Raw genomic sequence first — 19,962 nt, 5'->3', positions numbered from 1 at the left:
GCTGAGACCGCCTCCCACGGAACCTCCCCTCCGCCCGCGGCCTCCAGGCCCCACGTGCCGACTCCGGTGTCTTTGCTCCCAGACTTTCCTGAGTCAGGAAAGAACCTACCCGGTGATTCAGTATTGTAAAGCAATCACTTCCCCACACATTAACGTCTGGACTGAATACATGGTTCCTGCTAAGTGAATGCAGTCAAAGGAAAATCCAGAGGGTTTGAGAAGTTGATAACGTGGATCTGAAATCAATCTTTGGGAAATAAAAATGGCAATGATATTTTTAAAAAATAGAGAATTAAAGTAGCCAGGAGGAGGAAGAAGTCCTTAATACACCATCACATAAAACTGTGGTACAGCCCTGACTGGTTTGGCTCAGTGGATAGAGCATCGGCCTGCGGACTCAAGGGTCCCAGGTTCGATTCCGGTCAGGAGCATGTACCTTGGTTGTGGGCACAACCCCAGTAGGGGGTGTGCAGGAGGCAGCTGGTTGATGCTTCTCTCTCATCGATGTTTCTAGCTCTTTCTCCCTCTCCCTTCCTCTCTGTAAAAAATCAATAAAATACATATATTTTTTAAAAACTGTGGTACTGGCACAAGAATAAGCTGGGATTAAGCAGACACAGAATCCTAGTCTATGGGCCTGGGTGTGTGGCAATGTAGTATGATAAAGGAGGTGTCAGGAGGCAATAAAATAAAGTGCTGGAGGGTAGGAGCGAGGCGTGTGACCTAAGAGGACCCGAGCCTTCAGCTAGTCGCTCTGGAACACCGATATGTGGCCACCCACTGGGGCCAGGTGCCCTCGGGCCAGCAGGCACCGGCTGTCTGGACAGCAGCAGGCGGGAGCGGACAGAGGCCCTGGATCTCAGAGGGCAGAGTGCCGCCCGGGGAGCGGGCCCTGCTCTGGACTGGCACCTCTGCTTCTGTGCCAACGGCTGTGCTATCTCCACTCGGGTCCTCTTTTGGATCCGGGCCCTCCTTGAATCAAAGGGAAGGAGACTTGCCTGGCTGGCATGGCTCAGTGGTTGAGCGTCCACCGATGAACCAGGAGATCACAGTTCGATTCCCTGTCAGGGCACATGCCCGGATTTCGGGCTCAATCTCCAGTGTGGAGTGTGCAGGAGACAGCCGATCAATGATTCTCTCTCATCATTGATGTTTCTCTTCTCTCTCTCTCTCCCTTCATCTCTGAAATCACTAAAAAAAAAAATTTTTTTTCAAAAAAGGAAGGAAATTGAGCAAAACCAAGACTGGCCACAATGAGCCCGTCTCCCCAGTGTCCCCTCCTCCCCCTGACCCTCTCAGAGTTTCCACTGGGGAGCCCATGCTCGCAGCTTTCCTGGGGCCGAGCTGTGCTGCGGGGGGCCCGCACATTCTTGTGACCAGAAGCAGTGACGCCTCTGGAGAAGGGCTGTCAGACGTCCCACCAGACCAGGGCCGGTGCCTGGCCTTCCCCATGATTCATGGCTGCTGCAGAGCCAGCGCCCCACATGGCGCAGGGGCCGGGCCAGGCCAGGGGCTCCCTCCCGGCTCCCCCGGGAGTCACAGCCTGCTCCACGTCACCGTGAATGTCCGTGCGCTCACAGTGCCGAACGGGCCAAGGCAAACCCGGTGGGTCTGGTTTAGGGCTCGGTGCCAAGGAACACACAGCTGATGAAGCCACACACAGATGCGCTGAAGTCATCGGCTCTCGCACGTCTCCATCGGCTCCTTCCTGGGGCGGCCTCGATGGGGAGAGGAGGCCTGGGCCAGGCCGTCGAGGCCGTCCGATGAGCCCTTGCAGGTCCGGGCCAGGAGCTGCCCCCTGCAAAGGGGCCTTTGGGTTGTTGACACATCAACTGGACAGTTGGTGTTGAGACAGCTGTGGCGCCCAGGACACGGGGCTCTGGGGCTCCTCGGCCGTGAGACAAAGGGATGTGAGGAGGGGGCAAAGGGCACGGCGGAGGAATGCCCGCTGTTTGCAGACCCCGTGGGAACAGCCGCCCGGGGGAAGTGACTGAAGATGCTGTGAGGGTGACTGGTAGTCTCTCAGATCTGAATGGGAAAGGGAGGGAGGGAGGGGGACAGTTGTATTTAGGACACTCCCCCTCCCTCCCCCCACACTGAGCTGAGCGTGATGGAAAAGTCCAACTTCATTCTCATAGGGTTAGGCTGCACAGCGGCCCGCCACGCTTCCTAAGTTCATTCATCCTGCACCACGTAACTGGGGTTCTGAAAGATGAAACAGAGGGCCGGAGACCATGGGATACCAGGACACAGGCTTTATTGGCGATCACCCTGCCGGCTGCCTTCCAGAGGGGGAAAGGGAAGAGAGAGAGAGAGAGCTTGAGAGAGAGAGAGCTTGCCGGGGTGAGAGTACCTTTTAAGGGGAGGAAAAGAGGGGACGGGGCTTAGGGCACTCAGCACATGCTGATTGGTGGTTTCATGTAAGGCACATGATTAGGCACCTAGGGACTTAGGAATCGGGGGCTTAGGGTATATGGCAGGTGCTGATTGGTGGTGGTTCAATGTACAGTCCATATAAGGTGTTCAGGAATGTCCGGCTGCAGGTGGAGTTTACGTCATACTCCATCCATCAGTTGGGGGAAGGGAGGATCTATCAGGTTCAACTCTAGGATGGTTAGCCGCTGGGGAGAATGGTGGTGGACGAAGAGATGGCGGAGGAACAGTCACTCAAGAACAACATTCATGCCCGGCTGCGGTGGCTCAGTGGTTGAGTGTTGACCTATGAACCAGGAGGTCACGGTTCGATTCCCGGTCAGGGCACATGCCCAGGCTGCGGGCTTGATCCCCAGTACAGGAGGCAGCCGATTCTCTCTCATCATTGATGTTTCTATCACTCTCTCCCTCTCCCTTCCTCTCTGAAATCAATAAAAATATTTAACAAATAAATGTTTATCAAATGTCAATTATGTGTCTGGGAACTGGAGACACAGTAGAAAAACAAAACAAAGATCCCTGTCTTCATGGGACCTACATTCTGATGGGAGGAGTCAGGATAATAAACAAAACAGTAAAATCAATATGAAAATCTATTTTTTGAAAGCACAGCATTCCCTGAGCGCCTGCTGTGTGTCGGGCACTGGGCCGGGGGTGCGTACCGAGTGGACAAGGCTGACCGCAGCCGAGGGACACAGTGTAAGGAGAACCCCAGTGGACATTCGGGGGGCGCCCCGCTGTTGGCAGACTCTGTCCCGGGCCGCCTTTGCCTCAGGGTCTCCTCCTCTCTTACCTGCTGCTCTGCCTGCGCTTGGGGCTCCGTCACAGGCGTGTGTGTCTGGGCTCTGCCCTCCGAGCGTGTGTGGGGGGAGGATTCTGTGCTTCTCCCCAGCTCTCCCGGCAGTCCTGGCTGTGAGCTGGATCTGCAGGGGGACCCGGGGCGGGTAACGGGGTGGCACCACGCGTGGTGAGAAGGCGCGAGGAGTCGCGGTCCCCTCGTGGAAGGAGGTGCAGTGCCCTCTGGAAGCTGCCGGAGGGGGGCAGGCGTCCCTCCCCTGCGGCCTGCACACCGTCCCTGGCCACCCTGGCTCATCCCGTCTCTGCTGCCGGACTCCGAGTTCTGAGATGACTACAGCATCGCATCTCCCTCTCCCTGGCGTTAGGAGCGGGTGGGTGACAATAAACAGTGCTGTGGGGGGACGGCCATGTATCTCCGAGTCCTGCTCGCGGGGATAAAACCTAGGCAGGGTGATATGCATGTGGAATATATCGAGAGAGAGAGAGATGCCGGAAGCACCCGCCCCGTCGGGGTGAGGCTGCTGGGGGCGGTCTGGGACAGAGCGGCCTGCTCCGGCTACAAACCCGCCCCGGCTTTCTGGGGGAGCACCCATGTCCCCGTTTTCTCAAGCGCCCGGGTTGGCTTCTGAGTAGCAAATGTGAGAAATAAACCGCATCTCGATGGGGCTTACAGGAAAATGTCCGGGATTCTCAGACACACCCTTTAGATCCTTAAAAGCAAAACCTTGGGCTCCCTGAAACCTTGCTTTTTAAATAAGGCTCCCCCCGCCCCCCACCCCCCCACCCCCCGCAAACCCCCACCCCCCACCACGCACCTGCCTGCTTTTAAGAAAAGCCTCTGAGGGGCCACATTCCAGGGACCATTAAGTACCTGAGGATGAATGAAACCTTCTCTGCCCTGAAGGCATTCAGGAGCAAAATAGGAAAACCTTTTGAATTCTGTATGTCAGCTAAAACATGAGAAAAGCGAAATGTTCTCAGGTCCACATTGTTTTACTTTGTAAAGGTTTCAGTGTGTGAGTGTGTGTGTGAGTGTGAGTGTGTGTGTGTGTGAGTGTGTGAGTGTGTGTGTGTGTGAGTGTGTGTGTGTGTGTGTGTGTATGTGAGTGTGAGTGTGTATGTGTGAGTGTGTGAGTGTGTGTGTGTGAGAGTGTGTGTGTGTGTGAGTGTGTGTGTGTGTGTGTGAGAGTGTGTGTGTGTGTGAGTGTGTGAGAGTGTGTGTGTGAGTGTGTGTGTGTGTGTATGTGAGTGTGAGTTTGAGTGTGTGTGTTTTGTGTGTGTGTGTATGTGTGTGTGTGAGTGTGTGTGTGTGTGTGTGTGTGTGTGTGTGTGGCGCCCAGCATGCTTGCCCAGGGCTTGTCATGTGCTACCGGCTCCAAGCCCCAACACAGTAAAACAAAGCTCTGCTGCCATCTCGTGGCGTCCTTGGAGGGATGATCTAGCTGCTCATGCTCTAAAGAGCATAAACGAAACCCAAAAACACCTCAGGAGCCCACACAAAGGCGGTTGCCTGGGAAAAGATGAGAATGGGAAAGACTGCTGCCTTTTTATTAAAGAAATCTCCAGTGTTTCACATCGGCGTGGTTTCAAAAAGGCTGCCCGTTTATTTTGCCAAAGGTAACAATTTCACTTTGAAAAAGCCGCAACATAAAAAGCTGCCTTTCAGCCCCTCGGGGACCTGTCACAAGTTCTCCCTTCAGTAGTCGATCCTTTCGATTTCGTCCATGTCTTCCGGGTTGAGCTGCTTAATGCTGCTGTCTGCAAGAACAAGGGGGCGCCCCAGCCTGACCCGGGGCCACGCGCCACGTCCCCCCGATCCCGCTCCGAGACCACTGCGGCACCGAGGAGGCATGGCATCTCGACTCTGAAGACGGGGACACCCGTGAACGTGCGCTCCTGCGACCCCCGCCCCCCCGTGTGGAAAGCCTGGAGGCAGGAGCGTTCTCTAGATCAGGTGAGGAGGGGGCGGCATCTAAACAAGCACTGAGACCCCCCAAAGCAGCATCCTAGGCACCAGACAACAGAGCCGGGTCTGGGTACCAGGGGGCAGAAAAAGGCCGTGGCACCTGCGAGGGGCGGGAAGGGGCCTGCTGAGCTCCGGGGGTCAGCGGGTGGCCACAGGGAGAGGGACTGAGGCTCCTCCGCGGAGTCACTTCCCCGGACGAGGTCTGCAGGAGCTCACACAGCAACGGTGGGTCTTACTGTTCTCCCTGCCCCTACCGGGCCCTCCTCAGCGACCCTAACACAGGGCGCTTCGTCAGCTTCCCTGAAGGGTCCACGGGTGTGCTGCGGCCTGACTGCAAACCCTTTAGTGTGTGTGTGTGTGTGTGTGTGTGTGTGTGTGTGTGTGTAATTCCCACCGGAGAATATTTTCTTCCATTGATCTTTAGAGAAAGAGTAGAAGGGAGGGAGGAGGCGGAGAGAGAGGAAAATCAATGTGAGAGAGACACATTGACTGGTTGCCTCCCACATGCACCCCAACCAGGGCCAGGGATCGAACCTGCAATTGAGTACACAGCCTTGACTGGAAATCAAGCTCGAAACCCATTGGTCCCTGGGCTGGTGCTCTAACCACTGAGCTGACCGGCCAGGGCCGTCTGCAAACCCTTTACAATTACACTGAGTGGCCAGATTATTATGATCTCTGTGTGTATCCTATATAATAAAAGGCTAATATGCAAATTGTCCCCTCGACCAAGAGTTCGACCAGCAGGCAGGCCGGCCAACTGCCCATGTCCCCTCCCCCTGGCCAGGCTGGCCGGACCCCACCCATGCACGAATTCATGCACTGGGCCTCTATTTTTATATATATATATATATATATATATATATATATATATATATACACACACACATACATACACTGAGTGGCCAGATTATTATGCATTCAGAGGTCATAATAATCTGGCCACTCAGTGTATATTCCAAATTGCACACATGTGCCTCTGTGCGTGTCCCTGGGGAGTGCCCACTGCTTCTCACTGAGGGTAGGTAAGAGCCACTGTCCTAAAAGGTGAAAGGTGTGTCTGGGGTCACGCCAGCGTTCCTCTTCTCCTGCTCCCCAGCGTACCCATGGGCTTCGGGGCCTGGGGTAACTTGACAAGGGGCCATCTCAGGGACATCACCCCTGGAGTCTCCTCAGAGGGCAACCTGCCAGCCCCGAGCAGGCCTAGTTAGATGGGGCTGGGGGAAGGGCCCCGGATTTAGGGCGGTCCTAGCTGGTAGGTGGGGCGAGAAAAAGGGAAAACGTAAACCAAAGAGGAAGCTGGGACAGAGTAGGCTCTCCAAGGACGTTGCTACTTGGTTTAGGCTGCTTCTTTCCGGGACATGAAAATCCGCTCCAGATCCCAGGATAAGCAACAGCGTATAAACCTGAGCTCGCACCGTTTTAAAATTTTCTCCTTAATGCCAAAACCGGTTTGGCTCAGTGGATAGAGCGTCGGCCTGCGAACTGAACGGTCCCAGGTTCGATTCTGGTCAAGGGCATGTATCTTGGTTGCGGGCACATCCCCCGTGGGGGGGCGTGCAGGAGGCAGCTGATCGATGTTTTCTCTCATCGATGTTTCTAGCTCTCTATCCCTCTCCCTTCCTCTCTGTAAAAAATCAATTAAAAATATATTTTTAAAAAATAAATAAAATTTTCTCCTTAATGACCGTGTGCGAAGTAACTGTCTCACGGTGGGAACTCTGCGCACCGGAAGCCTCCAGTCCCCTCCTGTCCCCTCCTGTCCCCTCCTCGGGACTGGGGTCCACGACCCGCATCGTCACTGCCCACGTGCGCAGGCCCCCGGGCCCCCCTGCGGGTGACGCTACTTACTAAAGTGGTCCTGGATCTTCATGAGCAGGGGCAGCTTGCTGACTTCGATCATGTTGAAGGCGAGGCCCTTTTTCCCAAAGCGTCCCGTCCGCCCGATGCGGTGGAGGTAGGTCTCGTAGTCTGGCTCCTCCAGCTGGTTCACCGGGAGGTCAAAGTTCACCACAATCGTGATCTGCTTCACATCGATCCCTGGAAGAGGTCAAACAGCGGACGCCACAGATCAGGACATTTCCCTCAACACCGACGTGTCTGCCCGACGGCACTGGCCGAGGGGGTCGAGGGTCCAGGCCGGGACCTCATCCTTCCTCGGGCGACCCTTCCAAAGCGCCAAGCTCAGCCCTCGGGGGCGGGGCCTCCGTTCTGTTTGCCGAACTAAGAATGGATTAGGAAGCAGGGTTTGAGGATGGGGTCCAGGCAAGGATATAGGAGGGATGAGGAAAGTAGGAAGTCCCTTCTCTTGAAAACACAGAGAGATGAACATCATTAGCCACTAGGAACACACGTGAAAAGCATGAGTTACCACACGCGTTAGCCGGAAAGGCTACAGTGAAAAAGACAACACCGGGTGCTGACAGGAACGCAGAGCAACTGGAACGCCCCCACGCGGCTGGTGCACATGAATAATGGTGCAGCCACTTGGGAACGACAGCTTGGCACTTCCAGCTAAACATACGCTTCCCACATGACCCAGAAATCCTAGTCCTGGGTATTTTGCCCAACGGACATGAGAACATACGTCTACACAAGACCTACACATGAATGCTTATTACAGCTTTATTCAAAGTAGCCCCAAACTGGAAACCATCCAAATGGCCATCGGCTGATGAAGGGATGCACTAACTGTGGTACGTCCATTCAGTGGAATACTACTTAGCGAGAACAAGGAATGAACCACTGATCCCTGTAACGGCACGGATAAACTCCAAAGCATTATGTCAAGCGGAATAAGTGAGCCACAAGGGCCGCCAAGTGTAGGACTTAATTTGTATGGTATCTGGAAGAGACGAGAGAGAGACAGACATCTGACCTATAGTTGTCAGGGGCCAGTAGTGGCAGAGACTGACTTATAAGCAGCTCAGTTTTGAGGGGAGATGGAAATGTTCTGTATTTTGACTATAGTGATGGTTACAGGACTATACACTGAGTGGCCAGATTATTATGATCTCTGAACGCATAATAATCTGGCCACTCAGTGTGTGTGTGTGTGTGTGTGTGTGTGTGTGTGTGTGTGTGTATTAGAGGCCCGGTGCATGAATTCATGCATGGGTGGGATCCAGCCAGCCTGGCCAGGGGGAGGGGACATGGGTGGTTGGCCGGCCTCCTGCTGGTCGAACTCCTGGTGGAGGGGACAATTTGCATATTAGCCTTTTATTATATAGGATATGCACTGAGTGGCCAGATTATTATGTGTTCAGAGATCATAATAATCTGGCCACTCAACGTATATGTTTGTCAAAACTCATATATTGTATACTTTACATTGTATTCTATGTATTGGACCATATACTTAAGAGTGAATTTTATCAGATATAAATTATACCTCAACAAACTTGGCTTTAAATACACACACACACACACACACACACACACACACACGTACCTCGGGCACAGACATTGGTGGTTATAAGAACTTTCTCTTTCCCATCCCGAAACCTCTGGATGATGGAAGCCCGCTGATCCACGGTCAGCTCTCCGCTCAACAAAGACACCTGGTGGCCATCCTGCATCATCTCCACAGTCAACCACTTGGCGTTTCGACGAGTCTACATGAGAAAGCAAAGCCCGGCACAGCCCCCGAGTTAAAGCAGTCGGGCTGTGTTCGCTGTGTCCACGGGTGCGGGCCAGAGCCGGGAAGGGCTGGCCTGGAGGAACGAGCGTGGGGCTCGGAATTCTGTGCTTCTAAGGGTCTCGTCCTCTCAGCCTCTCAGCTGTGGCTCCTCAGCCACGAAACGGATAGGAGACATGCTCCGCCTGCCGCACAAGCTGGTGCGATGACAACATGAGATGACGTAATAATGACAACGTCAGGCTCTCCAAGTGCTCCATGCACACCGGGCATGTTTCTAAAATCTTTACACGTTGCCCAGCCGGCGTGGCTCAGTGGTTGAGCATCGACCTATGAACCAGGAGGTCATGGTTCGATTCCCAGTCAGGGCACATGCCTGGGTTGCAGGCTCGATCCCCTATAGGGGGCATGCAGGAGGCAGCCGATGGAGGATTCTCGTCATTGGTGTTTCTCTCTCTCTCTCCCTCTCCCTTCCTCTCTGCAATCAATAAAAATCTATTTTTAAATAAAATAAAAATTTTACACGCAATAATCTGACGAAGTAGTTATCTCATTTCCTTTTTAAAAAATTAAAAAATAAAACACTTGAAGACAGGAGTACCTTGCCCCAGGTTCATAGCTGGCCCGTGGCAGAGCTGGGTTTTGCTTTATGCTACTGACGCGTTCTCAGTGTGGGCCAGGGCCCGTGGGCACTCTAGGGCAGGGGTAGGGGAGCAAGACAGACGGGACCCCGCTGTCATGGGGCTCAGTGTCCACGTGGGAGTGGGGGAAGTGAAACGAACACACGCACACTGGGGGTGTCAGGGAGCAGAAGATAAACATGAAGACAGAAGGAGCGTGATGTGAGCAGTGAGGAGCTGAGTGGCTGCTTCGCTCACAGTGAGCTGGGGAGGGAGGAGGACATTCTTAACCCGGTCAAGGGTGTCGGGGGGAAAACCCCCCCATAAACACCCACCCACATGGGGAAGGGGTAGAAGGCGCCCCTCTAACGCAGGGATGCCCTCGCTTTCACATACCGAAGTCCCACCCCATTACTTACTCTTCCCAAGCTCCACCCACAAAATACGAATCATTTCGACTCAGAGTTGCTCCGGACATTAAACTACACAGTGCACAGCACAGGAAGTGGCGAGCGCGGAGCCCGGCCGCACTGCACTCGGGGTGCCCCCGTCCCCGCCCGCCCGGCCTGCAGGGAGGAGGCTGGGCCCCGCGCACGCGTCCTGGCCGTCACCTGGCAGAAGATGATGGCCTGGCCGATGGTGATGCCGCCGTAGATGTTGCACAGCGCCTGGTACTTGTCCTTCCTGTTCTCGCACAGCACGTAGTACTGCCGGATGTTGTTGAGGGTCAGCTCCTCTTTCCGCAGCTTGATCACATTGGGGTCAGGAATAATGCGCCCCGCAAACTGCCACACGGAGTCCTCGAAGGTGGCCGAGAACAGGAGCATCTGGCACTCGGAGGACAGAGCCCTGTGAGAGGGACGGGGAGGAGGCTGCGACCTGCCACCAGTGCTGCTCACCCGTGGAGGCGGCTCTGCGCGCTTCATGCCTGCTGCCACCAGCTGCCCCCCCCCCCCCACCCACACACACACACACACCTGCTCAGGGGGTCAGCGTACAGGTGTGCCTACAGCCAGCGGCAGCTCCACGCACAGAGCAACGCGCCCTGCTCCTCCTTGCCACCCAGGCTTTGGAAAACCACGTACACGGAGCGTGAAGCTCAAGAGCAAAAATGTTTTAAAATATATTTTTATTGATTTTTTTCAGAGAGAGAGAGAAGGGAGAGGGAGACAGAGATAGAAACACCGATGAAAGGGAAACATCGATCGGCTGCCTCCTGCACGCCTCCCCAACTGGGGATAGAGCCTGAAACCCGGGCATGTGCCTTGACCGGGGAGCAAACCAGTGACCTCTTGGTGCAGGTCAACACTCTACCACTGAGCCACACCGGCTGGGCTCAAGAAAAAAATTTACATGTGCTTCCTGAGGGTGTCAGGCTTCCACGCCGATGTTCTGTAATTTACTTCATAACTGTAATTTTACTACTGTTATGAATCGTAATGTAAATATCTGTGTTTTTCGATGGTCTTAGGCTCTACAGCAGCGGTTCTCAATCTGTGGGTCGCTAGCAGGGTCGCCTAAGACCATCAGAAAACAAAGATATTATGAAGTAGCAACGAAAATAATTTTATGGTTGGGGGTCACCACAACATGAGGAACTGTATTAAAGGGTTGCGGCATCAGAAAGGTTGAGAACCACTGCTTTAGGGGAAGCAGAATCATGGAGCCCAGAGTGAGAGTCCCGGCGCTGCTATGGGGCTTGTCTCACACAGACTTCCATGAGATGCAGGGAACAGGCCGGTCATCCACGCAGGGCTTCCAGCTCTCGGGAGCGGAAGAGCAGCGGCCACGACTAACTGCGTTCGCAGCAGGAAGAGCCCAGTCATTCCCGGCAAAGGCGGAACTGGACTACCAGGCTCCTGACCCCAGCTTATGTCTTCTCTACGCCCTTACCTGCCCACCACAACCTTCCAGGAGCTCTATCCGATTTCAACAAGTTCTCTTTAGGATTTTGCTCCCAATAAAATAATTACTGGCAAATTTTGGAGCAAAACCCTGTCTGTGGATTGATCTATGCCGTAAGCCCGTGCATGGTGCACAAGGAGAGCAGCAGTCGGGAAGGAAGGTGGGAAATTACAGCGGCCGGAAGGCCCTGAGCTGGCGGGAACTTGGTTCGAAGGCGGAGGAGGTGGGGAATTGAGCAGTAAGCCCAGCAGGAGCAGCAGACAAAGGCAATTTCGCATCCGGACAGAAGACGCAGGGAGGAAGGGGGGGAGGTGAAGATTACCTCTGAATCCGGATGCTCTGATCTGAGAACCCTTGTGTGGCGATCATCACGTCGGCCTCATCCAGGACAAACACACGGATCTTGGCCAAGTCGATCAGTTTCCGCTTGAAGTACCAATCCAGGACGGTCCCCGGAGTGCCGATTACGATCTGCTGGGTGACGTCCGCGCTCCTGGGAACTAGGACGGGAGGGTCGGCAGGCTCCCGCAGACGCGCAGCCCACGGCGCAGGGCAACGCGGCACGGGACTCTGACCCCACGGGCAGTGCCTAAGGGCCGGCCAAGCGCCAGCCCTGAGGTCACTGTGCTTTCGAACTGCCCAGAGTTTTTTGTTTGTTTGTTTTTAATATATTTTATTGATTTTTCACAGAGAGGAAGGGAGAGGGATAGAGAGCTAGAAACATCGATGAGAGAGAGACATCGACCAGCTGCCTCCTGCACACCCCCCACCAGGGGATGTGCCCGCAACCAAGGTACATGCCCTTGACCGGAATCGAACCTGGGACCCTCCAGTCCGCAGACCAACGCTCTATCCACTGAGCCAAACCGGTTTCGGCTCAAACTGCCCAGAGTTCTTAAGTCAATTCCCGAGTTTCATGGTAATGATAATACCCTACATACCTGATTCATTTAGAAAGCCACCCGCCCTGCAGAAACACTGGCACAGCTGTGAAAACCCTACGCCCCCTTCCCGAATGGAAAACCACCAACATGTCTATCAGTGGGTCACATGTAACAAATTATGGCGTGTTATGCAGCTGGTCAAAAGCATGAAGTAGGGCGACATGGACTGATATGGAAAGATGCCCAAAACATGTAAGTCTGTGACCGTTATGAAAAAAAAAAATCCCAGTTTTTGTAAACACTCTTAAAAAAAAAAAAAAAAAGCACAAAACAAAGGCCAATTGCCTTTGGCACGGCTCTGTGGTTGAGCATCAATCTATGAACCAAGAGGTCGCGGTTCGATTCCCGGTCAGGGCACAGGCCCAGGTTGCAGCTCGATCCCCAGTAGGGGGGCGTGCAGGAGGCAGCTGATCAGTGATTCTCTCTCATTATTGATGTTTCTCTCTCTCTCTCTCCCTCTCTCAAATCAATAAAAATATACTAAGAAAACCACCACCAAGGACTGTTAACAGAACTGAAGTTCCCTTTGGAAGCAAGTTTTTGGGAAACAAGGAAGAACAACTTTCACTTCTGCCGCCTAATCTGTGTCTTAAAGGCATTTTTCCTGCTATCCACATGCAAGGCTTTAGTGAAAAAGTTAAACAGTAGGAGCTGTCCTGCACCAAACAAGTGAGCTTCAGAGAAAAGAATACGCAAACGCGTCCTCCTGCAGGAGGTGGAAACGGTGGACACGAGGGTCCTCAGGCGCCAGGCGTGTGCACAGCGCTTTGTCCGTATCCCCGCGCTTCACTCTGACACCGGCTCTGTGAGCAGGTGCTTCTACAGCCCCCACTTTTAGAGACATTATATAACACTAGAGGCCCGGTGCACGGAGTGGGGTCCAGCCAGCCAGCCCCAAACAGGCCGATCTGCCCGGGGGGAGGGGCCACGGGCAGTTGGCCGGCCAGCCCCGCCCCCTGGTCGAACTCCTGGTCAAACTCCCGGTTGAGGGGACAATTTGCATGGTAGCCTTTTATTGTATAGGATGCTGGTTAGTGGTGGACGCGGGACTTAAACCATCAACCAAGACGGGCTTCGCAGCACATACTTGGATTCCCTCGAATGGCGTACATCACTTGAACATCCACACAGAATTTTCCCATCTGTTCAACCACACGGCCAGTCTGCAGAGCCAATTCATACGTAGGAGCCAGGCAGAGGCACTGTGAGGGAGAGAGAGGGGCGGGGAGGGAGGTTCCTGTAAGCCATCGTGCAAGTTTCAAATACAACTGAAATGTGTACCGAGAGGGGCACAGAAGTGAAACTGGAGTTTTGGGTTGGATAAAAATATTTTGAATTGAATCCAATTTAGAGACTCATAGATCTGAGGTGAATGCTGAGTGTGGGAGGGGAGACGGAGCCGAAGGATAGAAAGACACCTGCCTTTAAGGTCCCTCTCCCTGAAGGGTCATGAAGACACATGGGTTATGAGGTCACACATTTTTGGCGGGGGGAGAGTGGGACGGAAAGAGGCTGGCAATCAAAAAATAGGGGAACGCAACAAATCACAGCTTGCATGGGGTCCTCATCGCCTCCTGCCGGCTGTGAAAAGTCTGCCTCTTTCCAGAACGTTCCCTGCTGGATCTGACTACATCCCTGGCAGAATACTCATTCCTACCAAGCACGGTGCTAAAAATGCAACTATTCATTTCATCTGCATGACGATCCTGTGAGGCAAGTCTTCATTCATTCATTCACTCATTCGATCATCCATTCACTCACTCATTCGTTCACTCATTCGGTGTTTAATGGGTGGTTTCCCCGAGCCAGGCGCTGTGCATGGTGTTGGGATTCAGGGTGAACAGAACAACTACGATCCAGGCCTTTCTAGATGCTACCTTCACAGACGAGACAGAAGCGGAGAGATGTGCTACCTCGTCTAAGACATTCAGCGGGTAAGGAGAGAGGCTGGGATTGGAACCAACTACAAAGCCTGTGCTCTCTCAATCGCTGTCCCAATACTCTATCATGTCATGAAAGAATGTCTATTCTCAATATCATCTCCTTGCAGCAATATCGTCTGTTACCGAAATCTCGTTGACAAGGAAAGCAATCCCATCTCTCTCGCAGCCTCTCCTTACCTGTGGGAAGGGTTCCGAGGCGTTGACCCTGCTCAGCATGGCCAAGACAAAGGCAGCTGTTTTTCCTGTCCCAGACTGGCTCTGGGCTATGAGGTTCTGGGGTCTGTAGGGAAGAGGAGACCACTGGGCACAGACTGAATATCAGAGACTAACAATCACCCAGCAGGAACACCAGCGCCTGGAAACTCACGGGTGTGCCAGCATCATAGGGAGCGCCATCTCTTGGATTTTGGATGGTCGATTGAACCCCATTGCATAGATCCCTTTTAGCAACTCTTCCTTTCTGTCAAAAATAAATAAATAAATAAATAAATAAATAAATAAAACTCTTAAGAGCCCAAGATCGGTGAGTAGCCTCAGAAATGCAAACTTGAGAGGTGCCTTTCTAAAGTAAGCCCCCTGGTAACTGAGCTTCAAAAGTAAGATTTAGAAATATATCATTTACTAGAGGCCCGATGCACAAAGATTCGTGCAAGAATGGGCCTTCCTTCCCTGGCTGCTATCACCGCCTTCACTCCGGCCCGGAGCCACCTTTCCACCCTCCCACGCTACCCAGAGGCCCAGAGTTGCTGGGGCAGTGCAGACACAAGCGTCCCCCACCCCCCACCGCCAGCCACTCGGTGCCTGTGTATGCAAATTATCCCACCATCTTTGTTGGGTTAATTTGCATACTCACTCCTGACTGGCTGGTAGGCATCATGAAGGTACAGTCAATTTACATCTTTCTCTTTTTTTAGTGTAGATACCTCAACTCCCAAACATATACAATCATGCCTGTACAGGTAGAACCCCAAAATAATGAGCTCTGCCATAAGCCTAAGATGAGGACAATCACAGGACCTAACATTGGACTTTCTGTTGAACCAAGTGAAAGAGAAAAAAACTCCTCCAACAGAAGTAAGTCAATCTGCCAGAAAGAGTTTTCTTTCCCACATAAGCAGGAAACTATGTGAATTTATTATTTAATTCTTCTTCATGATGACAAGTTTTGATGTTTTAACAGCTGTTTTCAGAGAAGACCAATTTATTCAGGTGATTCTTAAAATATATATATATATATATATATATGTATATATATATATATGATTTCAGAGAGGAAGAGAGATAGAAACATCAATGATAAGAGAGAATCATTGATTGACTGCCTCCTGCACATCCTCCAGGGGGGATCCAGCCCACAACCCGGGCATGTGCCCAGATGGGGAATCGAACCGTGACTTCCTGGTCTATAGATCAACACTCAACCACTGAGCCACGCTGGTCAGCTATTTAGGTGATTCTTTTGTCGATTCTGTCTCAGAGCAGAAGACACTATCACCTCATCCTTCTGAGCCAGTATTTTTAAGTGCTTTTTCCCTGGAGTTTCATGACAGATGTTAGAGAGAGGGAAAGGCGAAGTGGGCTGGGACCCTTCCATCTTCCACAGCACACACGGTTTGGATGTGCTTACCTGGCAGGTTAGTTGGTAGATTACTCTTTTCCTTTTGGGTGCCCTGACTGGGAATCGAACTGGCAACCTTTTGGTGCACAGGACGATGCTCAGCCAACTGAGTCACGCCAGCCAGGGCTGGCAGCCAACTTTTAATCATAGGTAGGCTTCTCCTCTCATTTAGAAAATGTCTGGACACTGGCATTTTGGAGCTTTCCTCTTTACAAAAGTCCATATCGGCAAACTACATTTCCTTAATGCCAATTGATAAATCCCTAAGAAATGCAAACCCATTTGGGAAAGGTATTTATTTTAATGACTTTTGAAACTAAATAGAACTAGAAATAGAAAAGCTTATAACTCATCTAAAGGGGGTGGGGGGGATATCTTTATTCTGCGATGGAGAAGTAGTAATATGGCTTAGCTATCTCCCTTAGCACAGCAAGATGAAAATATTTTACCATCAGAAATGTTCTCACCCAGCCAGTGTGGCTCAGTGGTTAAATGTAGACCCATGAACCAGGAGATCAGGGTTGGATTCCCGGTCAGGGCACGTGCCCAGGTTGCAGGCTGGATCCCCAGTAGGGGGCGTGCAGGAGGCAGCCAGCCAATGATTCTCTCTCATCATTGATGTTTCTACCTCTCCCTCTCCCTTCCTCTCTGAAGTCAATAAAAATATATTTTTTAAAACTAAACGTTCTCAATTTGCTGAACAATGCAGGTATCCCAGCATCTCCCTTTGAGCTATATTTTAATTGCACGCAAAAGGTACCCATCTCATTTTAATATTTGATTAAACACAACGGAGATCCCGACGGTTTTATTATGAGCAGGTGAGTCTGTTCTGTGCTATGCTTCCCAGCATCTTCCCACCAAGAGTGAAAGTACTCACAGCCGCAGCTCTTCAAATGTTTTCACTGAGTAGAGTGGAGAGCTGGGATCCTTTTGTAAGACTTCGACTCGATGACTGGATTCTACTAAGGACTGTCGGATTAACTTGTTTAAGAGTGAATTAGCAGCCAAATCCACTACAAAAGCAAGAATAAAAAAGGGGATACTGCAGGGGGGGCTCAGGCTTCCTAAATGACACCTAATAATTGCTCCCTCCATTCAGTGTATATCGAGCAACTGCTCCTACTCTGATCTTGCTTCTAAAAAAATAAAAAATAAATGACATAGCACTGAGAATTTTTTTTTCATGAGGATCCAGTTTCTTATGCTCGGCTGCTATACCAACCTCTAACTTCAAGCAAGTCTACATCCCTCACCACCGGACCTAATTGTTCCTTTCCAGCTGAAAAGTCTTAGCCCATTCCTACATCTTCCATTGCAACTTCCTCTCGAAATAGACCCCACTCCTAATTTAGTACTTCTCCTTTTATTCACTCCTTATAAAGAGAAGTAACGACAGTTCTCCAATACATTATTCACATTATGAAAGCCATGACTCGCTGAAGCAGAATGCTAGTAGATACAGGCAGATGAATTTATCTCCTACCTACATCTACTTCATCTTCTTCTGTGTTATTCATAGAATCATCTAAAAAAGGATGGAAGAGAAACAACAGATGTAAAGATCAGCGCTGAGCAGAAATGTAAAGTCTCTTATCCCAACTTCTCTTGCAGATTCCACGGGCGTGCGCTGGCAGGAAGGGTCGTCCAGGGGAGGAGTGAGTAAAAAGACTGGAGGGCCTTGAGTCCTGGCGCGTTTGGCTCAGTGGATAGAGCGTAGGCCTATGGCCTGAAAGGTCCCAGGTTCGATTCCGGTCTAGGGTACATGCCCGGGTTGCAGGCTTGATCCCTAGTAGGGGGCATGCAGGTGGCAGAGCCAATCAGTGATTCTCTCTCATCATTGATGTTTCTCTCTCTCTCTCTCCCTCTCCCTTCCTCTCAGAAATCAATAATAATAATTTTTAAAAAAGACTGGAGGGCCAGGAATGCTAAATTAAGGGAGCCAAATGTATTTCAGTTGCCAGGGACACGAGGAAAGCATTTGTCTTTCAATGAGGACCATCTGCTTTACCCTACAGCACTTACCTAGGTTTGGGACTGTAGTATTTTTAACTCCCCGAAGGTTCTTCCGGGGTTGGATGAGGTTTGAAAACTAGTGAAAGATACAAATTTCAACCAACATTAGCAAGCACGGCTTCAAGAGGCCCCAGGCTACCCCTAACAGGAGCTGGAAGGGATGCAGGAAAGACCTTTGCAATGTTAGGTGCAGATTCCTTTCAGGAGCAGTTCTGGATGAGTTACCCTAAAACTGGGGGAGACTCTCTGCGGCCCCTCCAACTCTAAATGTGCCAGGCCCTTGGGGGATCACACGCGGCCCAAGGATGATGGCAGGAAAGCGCGCTGGTAGACGGATGGGAGGAAGCTAGCCGAGGCTTAAGGGTCTTAGTGGGAGAGGAGAAAATTCGGGGTCGGGTTGGGGTCTACCACCTGCTTTCCCTCCCGGGACTGCCAGGTGTCTTCATTTTGCCCTTTCAATCCAAAGGTCTCGTCTCTCTCTGGGTTTCCTTTTTCGGGGGTCTTCTTCCAAGTCCTTGCCACTCCACATCTCCCCTCCACCACTGGACACTCCACTGCTCCCCCAATTCCCGCCGCCCCGCCTTATCCCGCCCCGCAGATCTCCCCCGGGAGTGCAGCCCTGGCCCCCGCCCCTCTGCCCTCCGGGTCAGTGGCGGTTACGTGGCTGTTCAGGTGCTCGCTCTCTGCCGCCCCCAGTTCGCCTCCCCAAAGTGACGACGCCATGGCTGCGATCGCCGCTCCGACCCCAGCACGTGCGTCCAGCGCGGCCAGGCAGGTCGGACCCGCCCAGCGGCCAATGGGCTTCCTGCGGGGCCGGCTCACGTGCCGCGACCACCGCCAGCGCAGGCGCCTGGGCTCCCGGGAGCGGCGGGGGGCGGTGTCCCGGGAGGAGGAGGGTTGTTGGGGGGTCCGGGGCGGTCCGGGGGAGGCGGGGCCGCGGGAGCACAGTACCAGCCCGGTTGCTGATTGGCCAGCCGCGCAGCGCGCCGGGTGCTGAGGCCGGGGAGGGCCGCTGTCGCCGGGGACACTCGCCTGCTGCTGCCGACCTCGGTTAAGGGCACAGCAGCTTGGGATTCGGAGCAGCAACAGTCTTCGTACTGATGGGAGTCCTGCCGCCCTCACCCCACCACTCACTCCCCAGGTAATTTTCCTAGGTGGTCTGGCTGGACCCCCGCCCCGCTTCAAGCTCCCAAACCCACGTTCCTCCCCCCCCCCCCCCCCCCCCCCCCCAGATTTCCGCTTCTACGTGACAAGAAGTCGGAAAGGCTGCGAACTGCTGGGAAAATGGATGGTCAAAAAGGGCAATTTTCATCTGACAACTGAAATCCAGCGCGGAGGATGCAGAGGGGGAGGAAAGCCCTTCAGGTCCTAACTTCCGCCTCTGTTCCTAAATGCCCGCGATGCCTCCACAGACCGGCTTATTTTCATTGTAATTCCAATTCTGATGTGAGCCCTTGCTCAAGCAATCCTGGGAAAACTGTCCCTCGTGGTACAGCCACCACCTCCTCCCTGCACTGCATAATTTGGGATAGAATCCTTCTCCTACTGACTGCTGGACTTTGACAAAAGAACCAGATTTTTTTTCCTTTTTTTTTTTTTTCTAACTGGAATCTTGAGATTTGGACCAGTCTCCGGAAAAACCTACAAAAATCTAGTTATACTCTCTCCGTGGTGCTGAAGCCAGATTCCCCACTGTTAATCCTGTTCAGCTCTTACATTGGGTTCTAGTAGTAAACTTTTTTGGTGTTTTTTTTTGTCTCCCAGTGGTAACTTTCTACGAATTTAAATAGGTATATAATTGAGCCAGAGCCAGGTTCTTTTAGTTTTTGTATAAGAATGGCAGACCTTTGAATGGTTGCTTATCTATTATTTTAGCGCACTACAATTTATCTGTTTGTTCTTGTACTTAGCCAGGCCCTAGGTGGAAAACGGTGGTCAGACTGGGAAACACTAGGCTGATTTCCACGTCAAGCCTGCACCCCAGCTCTTAGAACAATAGTTCCCACAAAGCTGGACTACAACTCCCATGAGCCCCCGAGCGCGCCCGGAAAACGCCCATTGACAGCTTCCTGTTCCGCGAAA

General features: G+C 52.3%; 1 protein-coding gene across 1 annotated transcript; it reads right to left on the bottom strand.

The window, feature by feature from the left end:
* Positions 1–4,812: 4,812 nt before the first annotated feature.
* Positions 4,813–18,666, bottom strand: DDX25 (DEAD-box helicase 25). The gene is made up of 12 exons (XM_008142563.3): positions 18,541–18,666; positions 17,890–17,956; positions 17,351–17,392; positions 16,745–16,880; positions 14,614–14,706; positions 14,424–14,526; positions 13,391–13,505; positions 11,682–11,859; positions 10,066–10,303; positions 8,649–8,811; positions 7,049–7,237; positions 4,813–4,989 (listed from the first exon to the last, which is right to left on the bottom strand). Exons 1-12 carry the CDS (start codon positions 18,601–18,603, stop codon positions 4,928–4,930), a joined length of 1,449 nt encoding a protein of 482 aa, XP_008140785.2. The 5' UTR covers positions 18,604–18,666; the 3' UTR covers positions 4,813–4,927.
* Between the last annotated feature and the right edge of the window lie 1,296 nt (positions 18,667–19,962).

This window comes from Eptesicus fuscus, chromosome 23 (genome assembly GCF_027574615.1).
Source record: "Eptesicus fuscus isolate TK198812 chromosome 23, DD_ASM_mEF_20220401, whole genome shotgun sequence".
Taxonomy (NCBI): Eukaryota; Metazoa; Chordata; class Mammalia; order Chiroptera; family Vespertilionidae; genus Eptesicus; species Eptesicus fuscus.
Note: the sequence above shows the minus strand (reverse complement) of the source record. Positions and strands in the feature narration are given on the sequence as shown.

Coding starts and splice junctions, on each gene's coding strand:
- DDX25 (XM_008142563.3), bottom strand. CDS start 18,603: ATGGCGTCGTCACTTTGGGGAGGCGAACTGGGGGCGGCAGAGAGCGAG. Junction 11,860..13,390: donor CGCCATTCGAGGGAATCCAA/GTATGTGCTGCG, acceptor CTCCCGTCCTAG/TTCCCAGGAGCGCGGACGTC. Junction 4,990..7,048: donor GAAGATCCAGGACCACTTTA/GTAAGTAGCGTC, acceptor TTGTTCTTGCAG/ACAGCAGCATTAAGCAGCTC.